The sequence below is a fragment of the Nomia melanderi genome, chromosome 1 (genome assembly GCF_051020985.1).
Source record: "Nomia melanderi isolate GNS246 chromosome 1, iyNomMela1, whole genome shotgun sequence".
In the NCBI taxonomy this organism is placed as follows: domain Eukaryota; kingdom Metazoa; phylum Arthropoda; class Insecta; order Hymenoptera; family Halictidae; genus Nomia; species Nomia melanderi.
In genome coordinates this window covers 25,766,694-25,788,695 of record NC_134999.1, presented here as the reverse complement: position 1 = coordinate 25,788,695, position 22,002 = coordinate 25,766,694, and the positions used below count along the sequence as shown (strand labels likewise).

The window sequence follows — 22,002 nt, the reverse complement described above, 5'->3', positions numbered from 1 at the left end:
GAGAAGATTCAAGCCGATCGCGGTAATGTATGCAAATACCACTTTCAACAGTGGCTCAACGAATAGATTTTTCCTTGAAAATGTTCGTGTACAATTTATTGCCGTAATGAACAGTTACATCGGTCGGGGTTCGAATAAATTCGAGGAGGAGATAAGCGAAACAATTAGGGGAATGATAATAGTACCGTGCGTCACGTTCTAATGCCAACTATATTTAGACTCTGTTTACTTTTCAATTACAGGTTTATGAAAATGATTATCGTCGCGTTTTATTGCCGCGTTTCATGGCGGTGTGTCGTTTGAATTGTAATTAAGAGGAAGCAATAGAAGAGCCGGCTGAGATTCCTTGGTCGACCGTTCTATTGAACCGGCTTTCTCTGAGGTTACATTGCTGCTGCAGAATTTGCTGTACCGTTCCCTTTTTAGGCGAGCAAAACTATTCCGAGTTTGCGCACTTGTCTCGTAAAAGGTATTGTAAGTTAAGCTCTTGCAGTACAAATTGTTGTAAATGTTTTATAAAAATTTTCGATAAGGCGAAAGAACGTGAACATTTAAAACGTCAATTTAATTGATATTAACATGATTAAATTATTAATCCGAATGAAATCAGATTTTTCAATTTTTTAAATTTCTTTCCTCCACTTTGCTCTTTACGATGTACAATAGATGTATATTTTCGGGGAGGAAGAATTATCCTGTTCTAACCCGTGAAACTAAAAGCGTTAGAAACAAGAGATTCCTTAAATACGTCTTAAAATAAAAATTATAATTGTTTCACAATTATTTTTTAACAAATTAAATTTTCTCAAATTATACAATATTTCTGATTCTTTTTGTTAAAATTACGAAAAACTTCTTGAAGTATACCGTAAATTCAAAATTATAATTACCTCCTATTTTGTTAAAATTAAAAAGGAAATTCCTAAAGTGTACCTTAAAAAGATGCTTTTCGAGTTTAAATTCCTACCTTTCTTTCGTTCGATCAATTTTAATTGGAGTATAAGTTTGTTAAAAATTAATAAAACACAATTTTTATTTTATAGAAATTTAGAATAAAGAATAACCTTGTTTGTAGTAGATAAAGAATTATTATAATATATATGTCAAAAATCAAATGAAAAATAAGTAGAATGAATGAATAAAAAGAATCTCATATTTTTGAAGACACTAAACATTTAGAAATTAAAAAGAAATATTCCAATCCTATTGGGATAAACATCTAACTTCTGTGCGCGAGTATTTCTCAGTTGACTTTATCCGGAAACTTTGCAGCGTCTAGTAGCAAGCTTAACTGACAATTGTTTCAAGAAAGGTTACATTCAAACGTACTTGTTATTTATCCGAGGATAATGACATCGGTGTCTCAAACGACCCATTCCTCTGTGGGAACCGAACTCTACAGCCGCGAGTCCTTGGCCCAGTGATCCTACTGGCGTGCTACGTGCGACAAGCTGCGTTCACATGATTGCACTAACCGCTACCTAATGTATGCAAGTTAATATTTATATTTCAGAAAGGAAGATTCTCGATGAAGGGATGACTTGCACTTGGCTGGGACGAAACATAATTTTCGACGACATTAAGAAATTTAATGTTACAGCAATGCTGATCTTTCTTATTGAAAAGATTAACCCCTTCTTCTATAGCACTAGAACTACACCGAGCATTTAATATGATTGATATTTAATCCCTGTAAAAATTGTAATAATAGATTATTTTCAGTTTCTTCAAATATTCATTATAGTATTCAAGTGAAACTATTTGTTTTTGAAATCATTCCGAATATTCAATGCTCTTAAGGTATCAATAATTGCAGAACAAGAAAACCGAAATCGACCATTGTGAATGGTACGGTAGTTCTAGTGTTAATGTCGAGTCAGGCTCGTGATGAAAATTTTCAACCGATTTCGACAAATCCAGATGCTATTTATTTTTGATACAATGAAATATTGCTTTTATTATATTATAAGTCTTATTAAACACTGTTATGAAAGAGATCATAGGATAAGGAATTAAATCTGATATTTTTGTTAATGTAATGTAATAAATGTAAGTAGGAACTTAAAGGAAATGAAATATTTATAATTTTAACAACATGTTATGTATACATCACTTTAAGTACACAGTAGTTATAATATTAAGTATTCAAACATATGTTAAAATCAAATAATTTAATACAGATTCATAGTAGTTTTATAACCCAAGTAAAAAACTTTGAAAAGAGTTTTCAATATTAGTTTTCAATATTATTTGATGTATTCTTGTTATTATTTTTATTTGTTGTGTTTATTAATGTACCGTTAACAAATCACGCGAATATTTATATCTTTTAAATAAAGTATATTACTCACTAGAAAATATTCCAAGCTGCACTATGGTAATTCATATTTACGATTGGAATAAATGTGATGCGTAATAACTACGGAGTTTATTAATACACTTTCCAATGTGTGTTTTACGTGTATACTACTACGAAAAATAATTTTGTTTATTTTACAATAATCTGCTTTGACTTCAAAACTTGAGAAGCTGAGTTAAAAAGTTTGCTGACAGAAATACATTACTTCAACCTTTTCCTTAATCGCATATGTTATACAATCATTTTATTACCTTTGATAATTAACGTCCACATTAAATGGTTCTTTACGTATTTTCTTTGCCGACTTTTTTCAACGTGCACTTTGAAATGCGCTGTAAATGGTAATTTCACATTTAAACTTTTAACATAAATAAAATTTCGATATCTTTCATTATATTTCAGAAATAAACATTCATAATAAAAAATTCAATTCTGCTATATTTTATTGGCCATTATTCTGTCTGTAGAGTTAAATCTGACTAGTGGTAGAAATAAGCCTCAATTTTACTATCGCATTAACCTTACTAAATTGTCCATCTCGTGTATGGTATGTTCAGTTACACACTTGCCTTGTAAAATGCTAAATATTGTAGAACATAAAGTTAAGTCTGATTTCTGACACTACATCTTTTATTTTTCATTCTGGGACTACATAGTTCATCTTAATTTCCAATCAAGCAACAGGTATGCTGTACAAACTATGTTCTTTAATTTCTGTTAACAGATCTTGATGATGTAATAAAATGTTGCTGAAGTAAAAGGAACCTGTTGATGTAGAAGTATGTAAAGTGTAGGGGAAATGAAGATTGTAGAAGCAACTTTCTGCACAAACGAATATATAAATTTCAACCACGTGTTTACGACTGCATAGAATTTCTAATATTATGAAATTAAAGAGAAGTACTTGTAAGAATATTTATGCTAAAGTTCAGAAAATTGGTGCATAAAAAGATACTAACATTATAATGTTTTTGTTAAACAACACATAATTCAATTCATAAACCCTTATTTTTTATTAACTTTTAAACACTTTGTATAATCTTATATAATTGAAATTGTTTACGTAATACTGTTTCCATCACAAATTTTAATTCCTCTTTAAAAGTGAAAAAATATACATATTACTACAAATATAAAATTAAGAAAATTATTTCATAATACTATTAAATATTAGCTTTATTTAAATATATAATTATTATTAACTTTATTTAAAATTTTATTTATATACAAGCGTATGTTTATTAAACACGTATATGTCTAGATCTATTTATTAACAATAGAATTATTACTCGCAAATGCTGGCTATTTATTACCACAGCTCTTATCAATTATTGATTTCTTTATGTAACTCTAATTTTATCAAATATGTATGTAACTGCTCCTGAACGTAGGCAAAACGTTAGTGCTCCATTTAAACGTAGTTCTAGACTTCTTGCGAAATATTTCTATAACTGCGTAACAGTTGATTTGTATGCGTGATTATTTATTACGTTGTATACACATTTTGTTGCTAACAATTTATACTATTTTCCTGATTCATACTTTTCTGAATAAAATCTCCCGTTGAAATCAACCGACCGCATTGCTGCACACGCAACATTACAGTAGAATGGGTTATCTTCCTTCAGGCGGTGATTCTATTGTACAGTTATTAATATGTATTTGTATGTAAAACTCGACGGTAACTTTCAAATTGAACTAAATATTCGGCCGCTTCGGTAAACCGATACAAATCGAACAAGCTTAACAAACTGAAATAATTTTAATTGATAACAAGCAAGAAGAAAAATTCTATTTATTCGGATAATTGGAACAGTATCAATATTAAAGAACAAATAGTTTCATAGGTATAAAATTGTAATACTCCATCAATCTATGAATTATGAGGGATACGATACGAGTTTGTGGAAGATAAAATAATTGTAAACATAGTGTTATGTGAGTTCATGAATCATTTATTAAATTGTTGGTAGGGAATGTGCGTGTTTCTCCCCATTGCTAATTCCTTCTTTTTCTCTTTTGATTGTCCGAAGTTCTTCTATTCATCCAAATTTCATTATTTAAATTTTATTATTCGAATTTTTAATTATCTGAATTTCATTATTCAAATTATTAATTATCCGGCTTTTATTATTCTAGTTTCTAATTGTTCAAATTTCTTCGATCCAAATTAACGATTACAATCCAAAACATTGTGGCTCATCTGCAATGCACCTTGGTATATAACAGAGAAATCCATTCACAAATACTTAAAAGCACCCAAAATTAAAGATGAAATAACCAAACACAATAACAGCTATAAAGAAGTTCCAGGAGAGAACCTCATTTCATTTAATGAAAAACATACATCCTTTAGCATTTCTCGAAAAAGAAATGTATGAATGTTTATCAGTTAAAACTTTGCATACGCTTTCATTATACTATGATTAAGTTTCATGAATGTTTTCAGATGGATTTATTCAGAAGTACAGTTTCTACAGTCCATAAATCAAAATGCCACTCATTTGATGAATTACATTATCGCATAACAGTTTGGACCTATCAATTGGAGATTTTAATTGTTTGTTTACAAAGAATTCCTAAAAGCAAATTTCAATCGTTCGAATTATCAGATGGACAAAACATTTCACAGAAGAAACTATCGAAAGACTTTCATCTCTTGTCCTATTAGCATTTCCTCGTTGCTACGTCCTCGCGCAACTCGCGCCTAAATTTCTTCTGTCGTAGCATTACCATATATCCCCCGTCAAGCGCCACTTTATCCGCTATCGGTCGCTTTCACGGACTTTCTTCTCGCTCGATTGCACCCGCCGGATCCATAGATCACCTCGGCAGACACGCATTGAACCCACGTATTAACACATTAACCGCCGAGTCGGTCAAATTCGGGTGATCACTTTTTTACCAGACACAGAAATTAATTTTCAGGATGATTCACTGAATGGGACAAACTTCATTAACATTTTTAAGATGCGACAAAATTGAGAAAGTAATGGGTCTGTTGGATGGTAACATTTCGTTTGATATTTTACCAAATGTTACTTCGATGTTATTAGACTTCTGTTGTTTTTCTAATGTATTAGTCAACCTGTTAAGTTGTTGTATATTGTTCATCTGCAGCGTATGATAGAATGAAAAACATTATCGCTAAACTTATTTTTATTATAATGCAATGATTAAACTATAAAAATAAATACAGAGATCATAATATAAAATCACAATGACATAGTTTGCAATAATAAACTAATTAGTTAAAGTTAGATAAATTGTATAACATTTCCTATGTAAACATTTCACTTTTTTCTAAACACTAGACAGTATAATTTCGTCCCAATTAATTACTAACGAAAAAACAAATCTCAGATTTTTTCAGACACAAAATACTCCATTTATTACACATCACAGCTTCTTTACTTATTTATTATGCTGACGCAAAAGTTTCAAAGTCTCTTTATAACAAATAAAAAGACGAGATTTTCAAATATGTTTATTGGCTCAATCTGTTACATAACTTCCATTAGTTGTTATTATCCTCTCCCATCTTCCTATAAGCTTATCCATCCCATCATTGTAAAAATATTACGCTGTCAAAAATAAAAATAAATCCATTGATATTTCTACTTGCTTCAACGACTGCCAAAGTCTTTGCATCAACCCAATACTATCTCTCTCTAACGCGCAACGTTCGAATACTTTCGTTGCTGATCGTGTACACACCCTAACGATGCGAACGACTTAAAACATCGTCCGTCGATCCGTTTACAATTGAAAATCGTAAGGAAACCACGTGTTGCCGGTGATGGTAGGGATATTCGGCCTCACGAGTCAGCGCCGAGCCTCTCTCCGACGTCAGGTAAACCAAGTCCCAACGGATCCGGATCCCCGTATCACTAGTACCCGCAGTGCCCACAAGAAGGCACTGAATTCAATTGAAAACCCGATAGGCGGTGCGTGTGTGTCACACAGCTGGTGACGTGAGAGATCGGCCCGTACACAACGTCGCCGCGACGCGACGTTGACGTATCCGCAACGCGTGCAGCCGCGACGACGATCGTGCCGTGCCGTCCCGTGCTGATTTTCGCGAGCATTCTAAACTGCGACCAGAGAGGAACATAAATTCGTTGAAGGAGGACTTTCTTTGAAGAGGACCACTCGTGGTTCCACGTGGATCGTGTGCACCTGTTATCACCGCTGCAATACGTGCATCGATGGCTCTCGGTGACTTCATTGGAATGCGATCAATCCGGTCGAGGCCCTCACCGATCTGACAGGTACTTCGCTGCGCGACACGTGATCTCGATCTTTCGAATGGTACCACATAGTTTACGATGCTCCTGTGGAACTGTGACGTGAGAAATCGCTCGTTACCGTTCCCCCGATAATCAACAAGTGGATTCTTGCGTCTCATTAACACTTGACAACCTAGAAGTATTCGGTGAACTGATTTTTCAATTACTTTGTGATCTTTATCTTCCTTGACTTATCTCTTCAGTTATTTTGAGAGATTTAATTATTGGTACATAATTCGTCAATCAATAAATCATTATAAGATAACTTGTAAGATACAGAATTATAAGGCGAATAATGTCTAAAGTAAATAAGATAAATTATTTACAGCTTTATCAAATTACATTTTTTATTTATTTGAAGAATTTTATAAAAGAGTATCAATGTATATGTGCATTTTCTGTCTTACCTCTAAAACCATTTTATCAAGGCTTCCCGAAACAGAATTGTTGCTTTATTTTAACAATTTTCGAAGAAACAATGTACCAACACAGGTGTGTCTTACCGTTCGGTTATAGAAGTGCATAGGTCGTTTTGTGTTAAACGATCCGAAGTCACCTATCGTCGTTCGTCACGCGAGTTCATCGTCACTAGATCCCGAAAAGAGAAAATACTCGTTCGTCTCACCTCAGCGTGATTCATCATCGGCCGACGACTTTCGTTCACAGCCGTCGAATTTCGCGGATCGGCGCGATCCTCGGTTTTTATAGGTCAACACGCGTCGCTGACCGCTGTGCGCCGATATTACGAATCCCGTCGCTCGGAGCTTTATCTCGACGCGGTGTTCAGCTACAAGCGTCGCGTTCGCGTGCTCGCGCGTTTGCAGCCTGGTATCAGCGCTGTCGTGTCTGATAAGAGTAAATACATTTTATGGTAATATGGTTTGCCAGTGACGATCTGTCACCGAGATAAGTGACCGCTCTCGACATAGGCTAGCGCTTCGAATGTTCGCCCGTGAAAATAAAATGAAATGCTCCAGAAATTTTATATTCTTGTGATAAACGACGCGGTTATCAGAAGCAATAGTGACAAATCAGAAAAAAACGAGCAAAGTAAACTCCCCGAAGCAAATATTCTGCAATAAACCCGGGGACTCGATAGGAGTCTGAAACGCGGCAAATGTTTTCGCGCTTCTCCAACCGACGAAATTGCCGGAAGTCCGCTCAAGTATTCTGCGTAAATTCCTCTCTTTCTTTTTGCCCCCCACCCCCTTCCCACACCGCCACGCTCTGTCTCTCTTTGTCCTTCCGTCCCTTCTCTCAGCAGCCTGGTTCACTCGGTGGTGTCCTTCTCTGTCGCTAGATCGTCATGCCATCATGAATGCCACGGGCAGCAACGGTGGCGTTAACGGCAACGACAGCAGCAACGCGAGTGCCGCGGCCAGCAAGACTACCACGGGCACGCACGGCAACGCCGGCCGTCTCCAGAGCGTGATCGGCAAGCAGAGTAGCTGCGTGCGCAAGATGAGCACGATGCCGGAGGAGGAGGACGTATCGGACGACGTGGATCCTGACGCGGCCGGGACAGGACACCGTCGCTATCAGCATCAGCATCAACACGACGCCGACTCGGACACACCGTCCGAGGAAAGGGGTCGTTTGCTGAGCGCCACCGACTCGGCCCGCAAGATCACCGTCACCCCTGCCAGCTCGGCGAACCTCCATTGCAATGGTGTGAAGCGTGGCATACCGAGAAACGACAGCGGCGGCAGCATCCACGAAAAGTCTCTTCGGCCCCAGCAGCACAGGTCCGGGGAGCAAGTGGGTTTCACCGAGAGACAGTACAGGGACATACCTCAAAGTGTCCTGAAGCTCAGTCGGGGATTCGATTCACACGGTGGACGGCATCGCTGCTCGAGCGTGAGGTCCGTGAAATCGAACCCAACCATGGACGAACACGGGGATCAGCATCAATATCACCATCCTCCGGCCGCCAGCTGGGCTTCCATTGTATTCGCCGACGGAAACGGGCAGACCCACGTGCGGCCGTTTCCCGATTCCATGTCTATACGTTCCCTAGCGTCGATCGGCATGGGCTCTTCCGACGGCCGGAAGCTCACGATACGTAGAGTTCCTACGTCGCCGTCGGAGCTGCTTAACATGGTACATCCGCCGCCGTAAGTGAGCCACATTACCTAACGCGCGAGTCTCCGCGAAGGAGCGGACTATGAATCATGTTCACGTCTTCTTTCCGCGGGACACTTGCCGCCAGTTGCTTTCTTTTTCATGTGTTATAGGTTTCAGGGTAGATTTGGTGTACAGTAGGATCTCGATTAACCGAGTCGCTATTTTCTGTTGTCTAGATTGAGTTAAACCTTGGTTACCTTGAGACTGGATGATTCGGATTCTCGGATTGTATCTCGGAATGCATACAATCGGCTTTGTAAATGTGTTTGAGAGATTTGAAAAATTTAGTCTCGAGTCTCCATTTATCTTGGCTGTTAGTCGCCCGATTCAATCGGATAATCGAGGTCCCACTGTAATTATTGAGAAGTACAGCGATTTCGTAAAGTCGGTCGAGTAGAGTAAACATGTTTCAAGTGACAGGACAAACGAATTGATAAAACTATGATAAGCCCAACTTAGGACTCGAAACTGTGATTGACACCTTTGATACGGTCCTAGTTAATGCGACATCAATTGGTGCCACTTCTAAAGAGCTTAGGTTCTACTTTAGAAGTTTAATTTACGAATTCACTTTGGCGACTGTAGCACAGAGATTATGGGGTTGAGAGCAGGTCGATGATGGGGATAAGATAGGCGTTATCTCGACCGTTGGGTGGTCTATAATTGAGATGTTGTTCGGTGATAATGGGTAATTGGCGATGGTAGTTGAGGATGATTGATTGTTATTGTTTGCTACTCGCATGTAACTGAACGGCGCGGATAAGAGCAACAGATGCAACGGAATTAACTTGTTTTGTTTCGGTGGCTACAGTGACTTTTTAGAGGATGCGCGAATGAAACCTGGGGAATGTAGATCGTGGAGATTTCTGCCGAGTGGAAGTTACGACTGTAATTGATATCATGTTGTTGCATGAAGCTTGACGTAGGAATAGGTTTACATTGATGAAAATTGCAGTCACTAATATTGGAAAATAATTTGTATTGTTTTATTGATGAATTTCATTACTGAAGAGAGTTATTATTAATTATTTTGAATTTAGTTTGTTTTTAGATTTGCATTGGGAGCTTTCAAACTTGTGGTTATTTACAAAAAGTCTACCAGACTCGATTTCTATGTAATGTTTGACTTAACCAATTATGCTCGTTATTGGATTAACTTTATTGATAAAATAGATAGCGTTGCCTCAGCAATATAGCGCGCGATTTATCTTGTCTATCATTTTCATTTGGTAAATATGACATCTGATACGTGACTGGAGTATTTCTTGACTATCTTCACAAGAATTATAATTCGATCAAACTGTTTACTTTTAGTGTAGTTCTGTTATGAACCTGCAAATGAAATTATAATCAATATTTTATTTACTTAACTAAACATTTCTTTTCTTAATCTCTTTCTTAATCTTTCTATTTTCTTAAATTATCCATCTTTGTGTATCAATGTTTTTTTAAAGATTAACTTCGTTTTAAAATTCTTCTCATGTTAAAAATATTCAACAGCAGCTGATATACAGGAATTGCTTAACTCAAATTCATTTCTCAATGAAGAATCGTTGAATAAACGATTACTATAACTCTTCTCGTTACATCATAGCGTGGAAACTGAATACAATGGTTTTACACGTGTACTAATAGAATAATTGTAGCTAGACCGATCTTTGCTAAGTAGGTCTTTATGCATTCAGAATCTTTCTGATATTTCAAGAAGAATAGAATAACAATTCATTGAAACTATGAATAGAAGGTAACAAAGTCTACCTTACTTTGAAATCTTATTTAGAATTCCGAATTTATTTTTTCATAGCAAATATAAATAATATTAAAACTAATTATTAATTTTTGGATACTGCAGTTCAAAGGTTACACTATTTTCTAAATATTCCTATTACTAAATGTTTTTATTTAATATCAATTTTTCTGTTATAATTGTCTTTAAACAATTTCGAAGCTCCGATCATTTGTAACCAACGAAGCAGTCAATGTATTAACACTAGAACTACCGAGTATTTAATATGATTGATATGTAATCCTTATAAAGATTGTAACAATACATTTTGTTTGATTTCTTCAGATATTCGTTATAGTATTCAAGTAAAAATATTTATTTTCAAAACCATTTCGTATATTTTTAACCCTTTACGGTCGAGTGCCGCTGTAATGTCGACTTTAAATTTTCATATCCGAAATCGGAAGCTGCAAATAAATCATTTCATTATTCAAATAATGAAAGATTGATATGTGGTTTTCCTCTTTTCTAGTATTTAAAACTTACATTTTCTGTTCTTCATAGGAAGAGTTTCTAAATGTTTAAAAAATACTCGTCCGTAAAGGATTAATACTTTTAAAATATCAATAATTATAAAATAAGGAATGTGAAACCGGGCACGGTAGTTCTAGTGTTAACCACAAAAATATAGTTTTGCATATCCTCGGTCTAATTACAATTCTAGTCGAATGTTCGTGAAAACATCGATTCCTTTAGTCGTAATTAAGCTCGGCCTTTGCGCGAAGGTTCCGCGTTCATCACATGTTCCGCAAACACCGTCTAACGAGTAAACCAAACAACAGGCGAGCGTGAAACAGTTCTCTTCATCGCTCGATTGCATAAAAATAAGGCCTCCGGTATTTCTCCTGCAGTTCGTTCGCGAAATGTGACCCGGAATAGTTCGCTGTGATGAAATCACGATTATTTTCGGATCAAGACTATTTTTTCTGACACGTCCGCCACTGCAACCTGTCTTAAATTACGCTTAAAACAAATTGTTAATTATTTCTGTATAGAATAGAAACCAGAATTCGCTTCGTTGATTTAGAAAAATTTGATAAACGAGAGGATTAAGCTTCCTTATCACGAGCACAATTGAAAAGTGCCTACGCAAAAGGTTGTAAGTGCCAACATCATTTTATCAGTAGAACAAAGAAAGTTTTCTAAGATTACGTTGAACTTTATATCGTAATGATGTCAGTTTTTAATATTATCAGTATTATGGTTGATTACTATTATTCACAACTATGTGCAAAAGGAAAATTGAAACACCTGAAAACTATTTAATATTGCTGCACCGTAAAAAGGTATTCGTTTCAACGCAACGTCCTCGAACCTATCAATGGTCACAATTAACTCTTTTTACTCGAGAGGTGACTCTCAGTCAGCACTTAATTTGATATGACAAAATTATAAAGATTTATATATAATATTAAGCTTTGTATAATGCATCAATACGTGCAACATTGAAATAAAATAGTTCTGTTCCTTAATTTATGTACGTTTTCTCATTAGTTACTTTAAAAAGATGTTGTGTCTGTCATTGGAAAATGTTGAATATTTTTACTAAAAAACTTTCGAGTGCGAAGGGTTAAATCTGACTTGATTATTTGCCACCTCTTAATGCATTTAGTGTCAAGTACTTTCGACAGATATTTCCTCCAAATATTTTTCATTAATCTCCTTCTAAAAATAGGAGCGATACAAATCATCAAACGTAAAGCAACAGTGAATCCATTAATAACGCGATTGCACGGAAATCGTATATTACAAGATAAGAATAGAAAAAGAAAATTTCTCAGTTGTGGCAGTTACACTATTTTCTATTAGAACTGTTCAATTGCTTAACTCTTTGCCTTATAATATCGAGTCAGACGTGTAATGAAAATTTTAAACTAAATCCGATAAATCTAAGTGTTACTTGATTTTTTAGAAATAGAGATTAAATATTACATTTTTATTATCGATGGTTAACCATTAGAGTAAACGTAGACGTAAGATAAGTATGAAATTCCTTTCTTTTTCCAACAAAATATTAACGATAAAACAATTTCATCAAGCACAGTTGCAAAAGAAATAATAGTACAAGGGGTTAAAACACGGGGATCGCATAAAGCAAGCTGTTATGCTGGGCTAAGTCACAATTTCGGTGACAAGAGATGCCGCGTACATCCAAACTGCTTGTGAAGCGTGGTCATGTCATCCAGGGTCTGCAATTTCAGCGTATTGTCCCAGAGACGTAAGTGGATAATAGGTGTACAATGTAAGACCATACTTTTGTTATAAGTAGGTGTTCACGCGGTACATTGTTGTAGCTGTCCCGCTTCTTCCATTGAAATCGGAGTGGACCGTTTAAAGGGCCGTAATCATTGCTCCACATTCAGAGTTTCTGTACGGCGCGTTTAGGAAATTCTATTTCGAACGACGCGTTTAATTACTCGCTTTAATCGCTTCGCCTTTACGGGATCGTCTTCTTTTGCTTGATTGCATCGCGCTGTCGTAAGGAAGAAATATTTGTTATCACACAAAACATGGTTCAGTGAAGTTTCTCCAAAGATGTGCGATCAGTTTAGGATTTAATAGCATAGGTTATAATGTGTGTTAATCTTTATGGTAAAAAGATAAGATTTATTTACCTTTGATTTTTTCACGACTGATTTATATATTTCACGAATGAAACTTAAGAAGTAGAAGTAGATATTATTATCGAACCACAGAGAAGTTTTTTTGCTTCATTCAACTCCAAGTGAACTAATGATTCGCACAATTGGACTTAATTATTCGTGAAAGTTTGACAGGTACTATTGCATATCGATAATCTAAAAAAATTGACGTGAAGAACGCAGCCAGTTAATTAACACTTACCTTTCTCTTTGATAAAAATTTAACTGCATCCTTTAGTATGTTTACATTCTTAAAATTTCATCAAATTTCTTATGTGGTCTCGTAATTTCTATTATTAACCGTTTGACTGCCAAGAGCGATATATTTCGCTCGAAGTTTTGAATACCATAGCTCATTAAAAAGTCAATTTTGTTTTACGAAAACAACGCCAATATCTAATGTACATATGTAGATTTATAAAAGCACTTCCATTTTATTTTAAATATCGTAATGCGTGTAATATATAATGGCTGATTAGCTATCTTTTTAACTTAGTATGAAACATTCGTGTTAACGTATTGATAACGAGAATTATATTTTCAAATATCGGATGACAGGTATATTTAGTTTATTTTCATATCAGGTTAATGCTTTAAAATAATATTTGCAATGAACTCTTTCACACCCCACAAAATGGGTTCAAACAGTGAATACGATAGCGACAGCAATATCATGGAATATATTTTTTTAAATTTTATTAACATTAAAGGAAGTCTAATATGTTTTTAGTATTGTGTAAAAATTGTATGAACTTTAGATCAAAATTAATCAAAATGTAAATTTTTATAATCGTGCATCTTTGTTTAAAATTGTCTGGCATTTCCCGAATATGCATGAAGATTCCCGTGGCGCTCAAAGGGTTAATAATTTTATTATCAATGAAAGAAAATACTTCATAGAATACTTCATCTGCTACTTCTTCGTTTATTTACCATTTTCCTAAGACCTCGCGTAAATAATTCGAAAAAAGTGAAAACGAACTCTATGGGCCGAGTCCATCGGAACAATAAAGTTTCACAAATAAAACAAGAGGCAAGGCATCCGAGCTATTTAGAAACTGATTTGCAATCATTTACCGGCGCTACGGCCGCATAAGCGTCATATCTCTCGACCAAAATTTAGTTAGCAATAACGGTCAGCGCAATAACTTACCATTGTTGTTCGACCGCGCGAACGGCCATTACGCATTGTTTTCGTATTGCGAAATATCCAGGAATTTACACAGGTGCGCCGTATTTATTATCCGGCTTTGTCAATTGCCATAACTCTCGCCGTCATAGCGCGACATCGTTTTTACATCTGCCGTGTCGCAAACTCGCGGGGTCGCGATAAACTCGTAAAAATTCTTCTTCATTTCAGCCGCTTATATAATATACCGAGTGTCAAGGTCCTTCATTTGCGGGCCTGCATCCCGCGATCGTTAATCACAATAAGGGCTCCGATCTCCTTTTCTCTTGACTATCGTTGTATCGGCACCGCGGATAGACCACGCGGTGAATTTTTTACATCGACCTAACAGTTCCGATAAATCACTGGGATAAGCTGCCAGATGATCTCTGGGATCCTTAGACGGCGTTAAAACATTCTTGACCAGAGACAACGGCGTTTTGTATAGGCGACCGAACTGATGCAACTGAAATTCATTTGTGAAAACTATTGGGTTGATACAAAAGTTCCGACGTTTTTTTAATAAGTTAGATCGTGGCGAATCGGATCATTTTCTGTTTGACATCAGTGAAATAAAGTACTTGAACGTTAACGATGAAAAATGGGAAAAATATGTTAATCTTCCTTTAACAAATAAGCATCAAAAAGTGAGAAATATAATTTGTGATACAAAAAATACCTGGATTCTTGTTTCAATCCGATTCATTGCGTGGTCCAATGCGCCTCGATCTACGCTATTGTAAGTGTTGGATTATTTCAGTGACGATATAAGTACTTGGAACAGAATTTTACCTAATAAATACGAATAACAACGTTTAACACAACGGGACGTATCATCATATAACAAAACATATCGTACTAGACCAAATTCATATTGAAAATTATATTAAGCATTGAACAAAACAAATTCTTACATAGAATTTCTAACAATAAGAAATAAAAAGAAAAGTTCTCAACTGTTCGCTGGTTAAACCAGAACTAAGTAAAAACGAAGGAAGAAGTGTCCCTTATACATGTTGTAATAATTTAAATATAGATCGTTCGTTCTTATTACCAATTTATTATCTTCAATGTGAATTTGTACTTAAAGTGAAACGGAACATTTCTTTGCGTTTCTCCAAATTGTCAAAAGTGAAATGTTACGCAAGCTTAATAGCAAAAGTAAATAATACGTTAAAGTGTAAATGAAAAATTATATGAATATCATAGAAAACGTTTTACTTCATAATTACAGGTGTAAATTTAATCTAATGAACATGTAAACTGCATAAAATAGTGTGTCCTTGACACAATATTTATTATTATTGCAATTTTACTAGGGGCAAAATAATTTTTGTCATTTGATGGTACTAAACCCAATAATAAGGAAATTTATTTGAAATATACAAAATTAAGAATCAATCAAGCGATTCGATGATAAAATTTGAAAAAATTGGAAACGTGGCGTTAACCGATGTGGTCAATAAACCCATTTGTGATCTGCGCAAATATAATGGACTTTTTATGTCTATATCCCTTGCTAAAACAGTAAAATGATACGGAATAATAGAAATGTTTCGGCATTCAACTGTGACGGTCGCATAAACCAATACGTAAAAGTTAGAAATGATGAATATTCAATATTAATGAAATTAAATAAAATTAATAAATTTAACAAAATTATTAATATTCAAAATAAACTATATTTTTTGATACTTAAAATCGAGAACCGCAAATGAATAATTTAATTATTCAAATAACGAGAGATTAATGCGTTATTTCCTTTTTCTACTAGTTAAGATTTCAATGCACACTTGAATTTAAAAAATTTAAAGATTTCAAAATCTTAATTTGAAAATTCCTACATAATTCACTGTTTCATGAAAAGAATTTGAGATATATAAATCCTCATCCGTAAAGAGTTAATATCAAATGATAAAAATCGAGATATTGCGGTAAAATACTAAAATATGCATAAATCTCGAGAAGTCGAGACGTCTGGTCATCTTAGGTTTACTCGTTGGTTTCGCAAACGGTATTACTAGCGGAAAAAGAAAAATTTCGTGGATGTCACGTCGGTTGAGATGAAAAGCGACGTTTCTCACTTTTCCTCTCGACGGAAGGCTCGAGTAATGCGCCGCGGGGAAATATTATGATAGACACGTTTGATAGAAGGCGTGTCACTCCGAGAATCGACAGGCGATACGTGTATCGAGTGGTCGATAAATATGCAATGACTTGCATAATTTCTTGTTCATCGTACGTGTCGTATGGTAATCGCATTTACCTTAAATATTAAGTCACACCATAAACGAAACGATGTTTTTTTTTATAAGATCGATTTAGCAGTAACACTACCAAGCACTTAAACTGACTATTGAAAATTTCATTACAAAAACTATAAGAATGCACTTATTCACTCTTTACACTCGACAATATTTTTCATTATAAACATTCATTACTTTCTGATGAAATGTCAATGGTATTTCTTATAACTAACATAATGAAAAATTTTGCATGAATTAATGGGCAGATTTATTTTATTTCAATGTTTTGTATATTGATGCGGTATAACAAAATTTAATATTGAATTTAAAATTTTCTGCTGCGTTGAATTAAATAGTGACTGCCAGTCACTTCTCGAATGTGATGGGTTATGGCTGTAATTGGCTTATATTTCAGTTTAGATATAACTATATCAGCACTTTTAATCATTTCTCACGGAAATATGTTTACCTTTGCAGTAATTATAAAAGAAGGAATTAGGAATAGATCATTTTAATACATATGATAGCTTTAGTGTTAATCTTCAGCAAACAAGGTGGGATCAGTCAGGGGTAATAGTATCTTTTTTATGCAAGTTGGTTACTATAGAAAAATAATAAAATAATAAAAAATTGATGGAAATGATTTTTAGAAAGGAATGAAAAAGGAAAAAATTAAAAGGAAACTTTGACAAAAAGCCAGGTTCACCTATATTTTAGTTTTAAATAAATATATATGAATTATGGACGTATCGTTGAAAATAATCTGGACATTTATATGCGCAATTGAAAAAACATGAATATTTCGAACAATATTTAAATAAAGATTTTAACTTTTAGGAATACGTTAATTTTTCCAATGAATTAAAATGTAAAGCTTTTATATACAATGCTAAATTCACAATATTGAAAATCCAAATAACAGAATGAGTATTTAAAATTACTACCTGATCGTCAAGTTTACAGGGAAATCAGAAATAATTCTCACGTATATGTTAGTGAAAGGTGCAGGAAATGTAATAAAAATTTATAAACGTATCACAGAGTAACATTAAATAAAATTTACTATAGAGAATACAGTTTTTGTACAATTTTCAGTGTGTTAATAACGGCGTGTTAAAATTCTGCACAAAATTGAACACAAATAGCGTAAATTAGAAAAATAAAGATCGAGCTACATAAAGTGACAATTAAAAACAATTTAAGAAATTATTATAAATAGATTGAGACAATATTTTGTAAGAATTTTGGGAAATGTAAATTTAATTAATTTCTTCATCACTCTGGAATAATTAGAAAGAATTCAGCTATTAAGTTTCAATTGACAGTTTCAATTATTTCAGTTGTAATCATTAAAACTTGTTATCTTGTAGAATATTAAAATGTCGATTAAATTTCTTATTATTACTTGTAAATATCGTCTGGCACATACAATTTTTAATGATTGACAATTTTAGTGGATTCTATTTATTTTACGATTCCACGTTGTTCTTTTAATGTTTATTTTCATTTGAGTATATTTCAGTTGTGGAACGTAGTTCGATCAAGCGAATCGAATTTCGTTTTAAGACTGTCTGAAATGTATTTCAAATACCTATTCATCCTTTCTGTTGATACTAAGTTGATCTAAAACCGCTTATTATGTACGTTAATCGTATTTATGCCAATCAACTTTTATCGGACAGGCCGCCTTTCAGTTAATAGCGGATTATTTTTAACCTCTCATAAACAATGACAAAATGAAGCCTCTCGAAGCCATTAAAGGACTATGTGTATTTAACGGAATAAGAAAACGAAAAGACGACATACATTTATATGTATCAATATATTTACATAAATTATATAAATATATCTATAGCTAGAAGAAAAATTGTTTGGCATTTATGGTTAAATTATAATTAGTCATTAAATAATAATAAATAATTTTATGTTAGTAAAAAGAAACGGAATAGTAATATATCAATAATTTAGAGAAAATATCCATTGATGCTTTACTCTTTTGATTTATAACAGAAAGTAAAAAATGAAAATTAGCATTTCACAGATGCAGTATATTGTTATTATATAAGATACTTCATAAAGTAACAATTTAGTACCTCAAAAACTAAATCTACAACAACAAGAAATTTATTGAGTTCAAAATGTAGTTGGTATTACGCAATCAATAGTTTCTAAGATCGCACTATCAATTAGAAGAACCAAAGCAATAACGCATTTAATTTCTAAACTTATCATACTATTTATCTAATAACTTATATTTCCAATAAATCTGAACTCGCCCCTAATGAATCGTGTAAACAGTTAGTCAATCAACCATGAGAAACTCCATTTAACCCTTAAGCGCTATAGTTGATCCCTCAGACTACTGACAAATTATAAATCAATACTAAAACAGAAACAGAAATGTAATCCATCATTTCAATGAGTGAATATTATAGTCTAACTGGAAGGAACATAATGTTTCAACGTTGCAAGTCAAGCACGACTGAAAATACAATAAATCAAAATTTTTGGCGTTCTGATATACAAACTGTAGCACTTGGGAATTAATCACACGGTGTCGCGATAATGTTGTGCGTTATGCGTACACGTGTCTAAACAACGATCACATTAATGACCCAAATCGATCTGATTCCAGATCATTTGAGGATGATCTGTCTGTGTGTACCAGCTTTGACGATGCAGATGCCGAAGACCCAGGGGACTACAGACAACCGAGACGACCGCACTGGGCCAACAAAGTGCAATTTGTCCTTGCTTGTATCGGTTACTCTGTTGGTCTCGGTAATGTTTGGAGGTTTCCTTACCTATGCTACAAAAGTGGCGGTGGTGAGTAGCCAAATAGATTTTTACACTTATTATTAGACAGCGGATTTTTATGCAAATTTAGACTTTCGAAACGTTAGTGGAAAATTATAATTACAATGGAAAACAGTTTTCCTAACAAATATAAAAAGTACTGCATTTTGGTTGTTTTATATATTTTCTCGTAATCCAGCCTGTGTACTTTTACACTTTCCTCGTAAATGCATAAAAACCCGCAGTCTACTCATTATTATACAGTACCAAGTGAGGTAACCTGATTTCATCAAGATTGTCAAATATTTTAAATTTTCTTGAATGGTATTATATTGAATCGTGTACAAAACCTATTTAACTATTATTCTTCTATACGTATATTTGTTGTCGTTGATATTTTTGATTTTTCGGTAGGTATCAAAAATATTTATGATGTAGCAGTTGCTTTTAAAAAATATGAGCTATCTCTCCTCGACTTACCCTACTTATCACCAGATTTACAAAACGAGTCAATTTGATTCATATTGAATTTTGTAAACATTATTTGATAATGCTTGGGTCCACTTTGATTGACGTAGACACACAAATATGTATCCCAATTATCTACTTTTAAACAATTAATTTCCAAAATCTTAATGAACGAATATTAATTTCTCTAACAGCAATAGAACAAACTGTCTAGTAAATGTCCGTAAATCTAATGTTACGACTAGAACTGATTTCAAAATGACTGGTTTTGGTATTTTTGTTTCGCATAATTTTGAAAATAAATAATTTCACTTAAATGCGGTAATGAATATCTAGAGAAGCCAAAAGTAATCTATTGTTATAATTTTTATAGGGATTACACATCAATCGCATTAAACGCTCGTTAGTTCTGTTGTTAAGTGTCGCTAAAATGGTAACAATTGGCAGTATGAACATGGATTTCCCATTTTCATCCTCAAACACTAACGTATAAATCCATTTCGATTGAATTTCAAGAGTTTCATTTAATACGCGAGCTAATTGCAGTTATTACTGACCTGCGGGTGTTTATTCAAATAGACAGTTTTATAGAGATGCGTAATAAAACTTATATTATTCTTGTCTATTCCTGAATACATTACAAAAATAATTAAAAAAATTAATTAAATTCAATGTTCATATGGATTTGTAACCAAATAAAACATGCTTCTTTTTTAGCAAAAATGAATATTTGAATGATGAAATTATTTATTCTATGAACATAATTAACACGTTGAATGCCATAGGTGTTACTGGTGACCCCCGGCCAAATCGAATTACCATAATTCAGATTATAATTAATATGATAAATAATGCTACGTAATGCGGTGACATTCGACAAGATAAACGTGCAATAATAATAAAACGATTCCATGAAATAATTTGATATTATATTGTTTTGATTTTGTGTATTTTGCTACGTGAAATCGTATGGTATTCAACGTGTTAATTCTATAGTCGAAATTTTAATTACCTTTTAATTATCTGGTATTTTCATTATCTGTCTCAATATTTAACACTAAATTTACGGACATTTATTGTACAGTTTATTCTATAGCTTTTAGAAAAATTGATATTCGTTCACTTAAATTTTGGAAATTAGAGGTTTAAAAGTAGACAATTGGGATACATATTCGCGTAACTGGGCCAAATAAAATCAACTCAAATATTTACCAAATAATGTTTATAAAATTCAATAAAAGTCAAATTGACTTGTTCCGAAAATCTAGTGTTAAATAAACTATAAAATCTATAGAAAATGCAAAACAAAATTACAAAGATACATTTAAATAGAAGACTATTAATTTCTAACGAGCCATAGAAGAGGAATAGTATTGAATTTTATGAATTCTATAGAATCTTTACTATCAGCACATCAACAGAATTAATTTTTTTATACATAATAAAGAATAGTGAACTGGGTATGCAAGTAATCTAATACGTGATATCTACATAGAGATAATCTTTATATGCCAGATCATTTCAAAGTGTTTCAATGTGAAGATCACAGTGTTATCATAATCCGGAGTCTAATCGATAGTAACAAAACAGATATATCTAACAATTCACTGGCAATTTCTCGTGTCATAGTACAGAAGATAGGTTACTGTATTCACCACACGAACGGCTTTGTTACGACATGCCGAACAGATGGTCGTACAAAACAAATTTGTACGTGCCAGATATGATTCTGGCACACTTATGTTTGCTGCGATTAGTGTATCTGCGATAAGAGGACACATTTGTTGTTTGTATTGTAACCGATCGTTAATGGGAAAGAATGTTCTGGCCAGGATATATGACTTTTTTCAAAAGAATCGTATATTCATTGATAAAATTCCACCGTGCCGTAAAGATTACATTATTGCATATAATCGGTGGGAAGCTATGCTGGATATTCAAAGAAATCATTTTTGCAGTAAAACCTTTGTTCCTCGAGAGCTGCACAGTTTAAACACGTTAATCACTTCGTGGAATGTAGATTTCCTTCGAATTATAGGAACAGTAATTACAGTTACGTATTTTAACTACAAATATGAAAATTAAGATCATTAGTGAACATAAAAATAATCAGGATGTCATATT

At 33.7% G+C, this 22,002-nt stretch overlaps 1 protein-coding gene across 6 annotated transcripts in view; it reads left to right on the top strand.

Moving 5' to 3' along the window:
- The first annotated feature begins 6,270 nt into the window (after positions 1-6,270).
- Positions 6,271-22,002, top strand: part of ine (solute carrier family 6 member inebriated) — a 33,086-nt gene continuing 17,354 nt past the window's right edge. The window contains exons 1-3 of one of the 6 annotated variants that reach the window (XM_031983657.2): positions 6,271-6,630; positions 7,949-8,762; positions 19,250-19,440. In XM_031983657.2, the coding sequence (XP_031839517.2) occupies positions 7,963-8,762; positions 19,250-19,440 (991 nt within the window). In that variant the 5' untranslated portion in view covers positions 6,271-6,630; positions 7,949-7,962. Of the gene's footprint in view, positions 6,631-7,948; positions 8,763-8,827; positions 11,845-12,597; positions 12,777-19,249; positions 19,441-22,002 lie in introns of those variants that run through there. The other 5 variants (XM_031983663.2, XM_031983662.2, XM_031983661.2 and 2 more) reach the window with 5 other exon arrangements.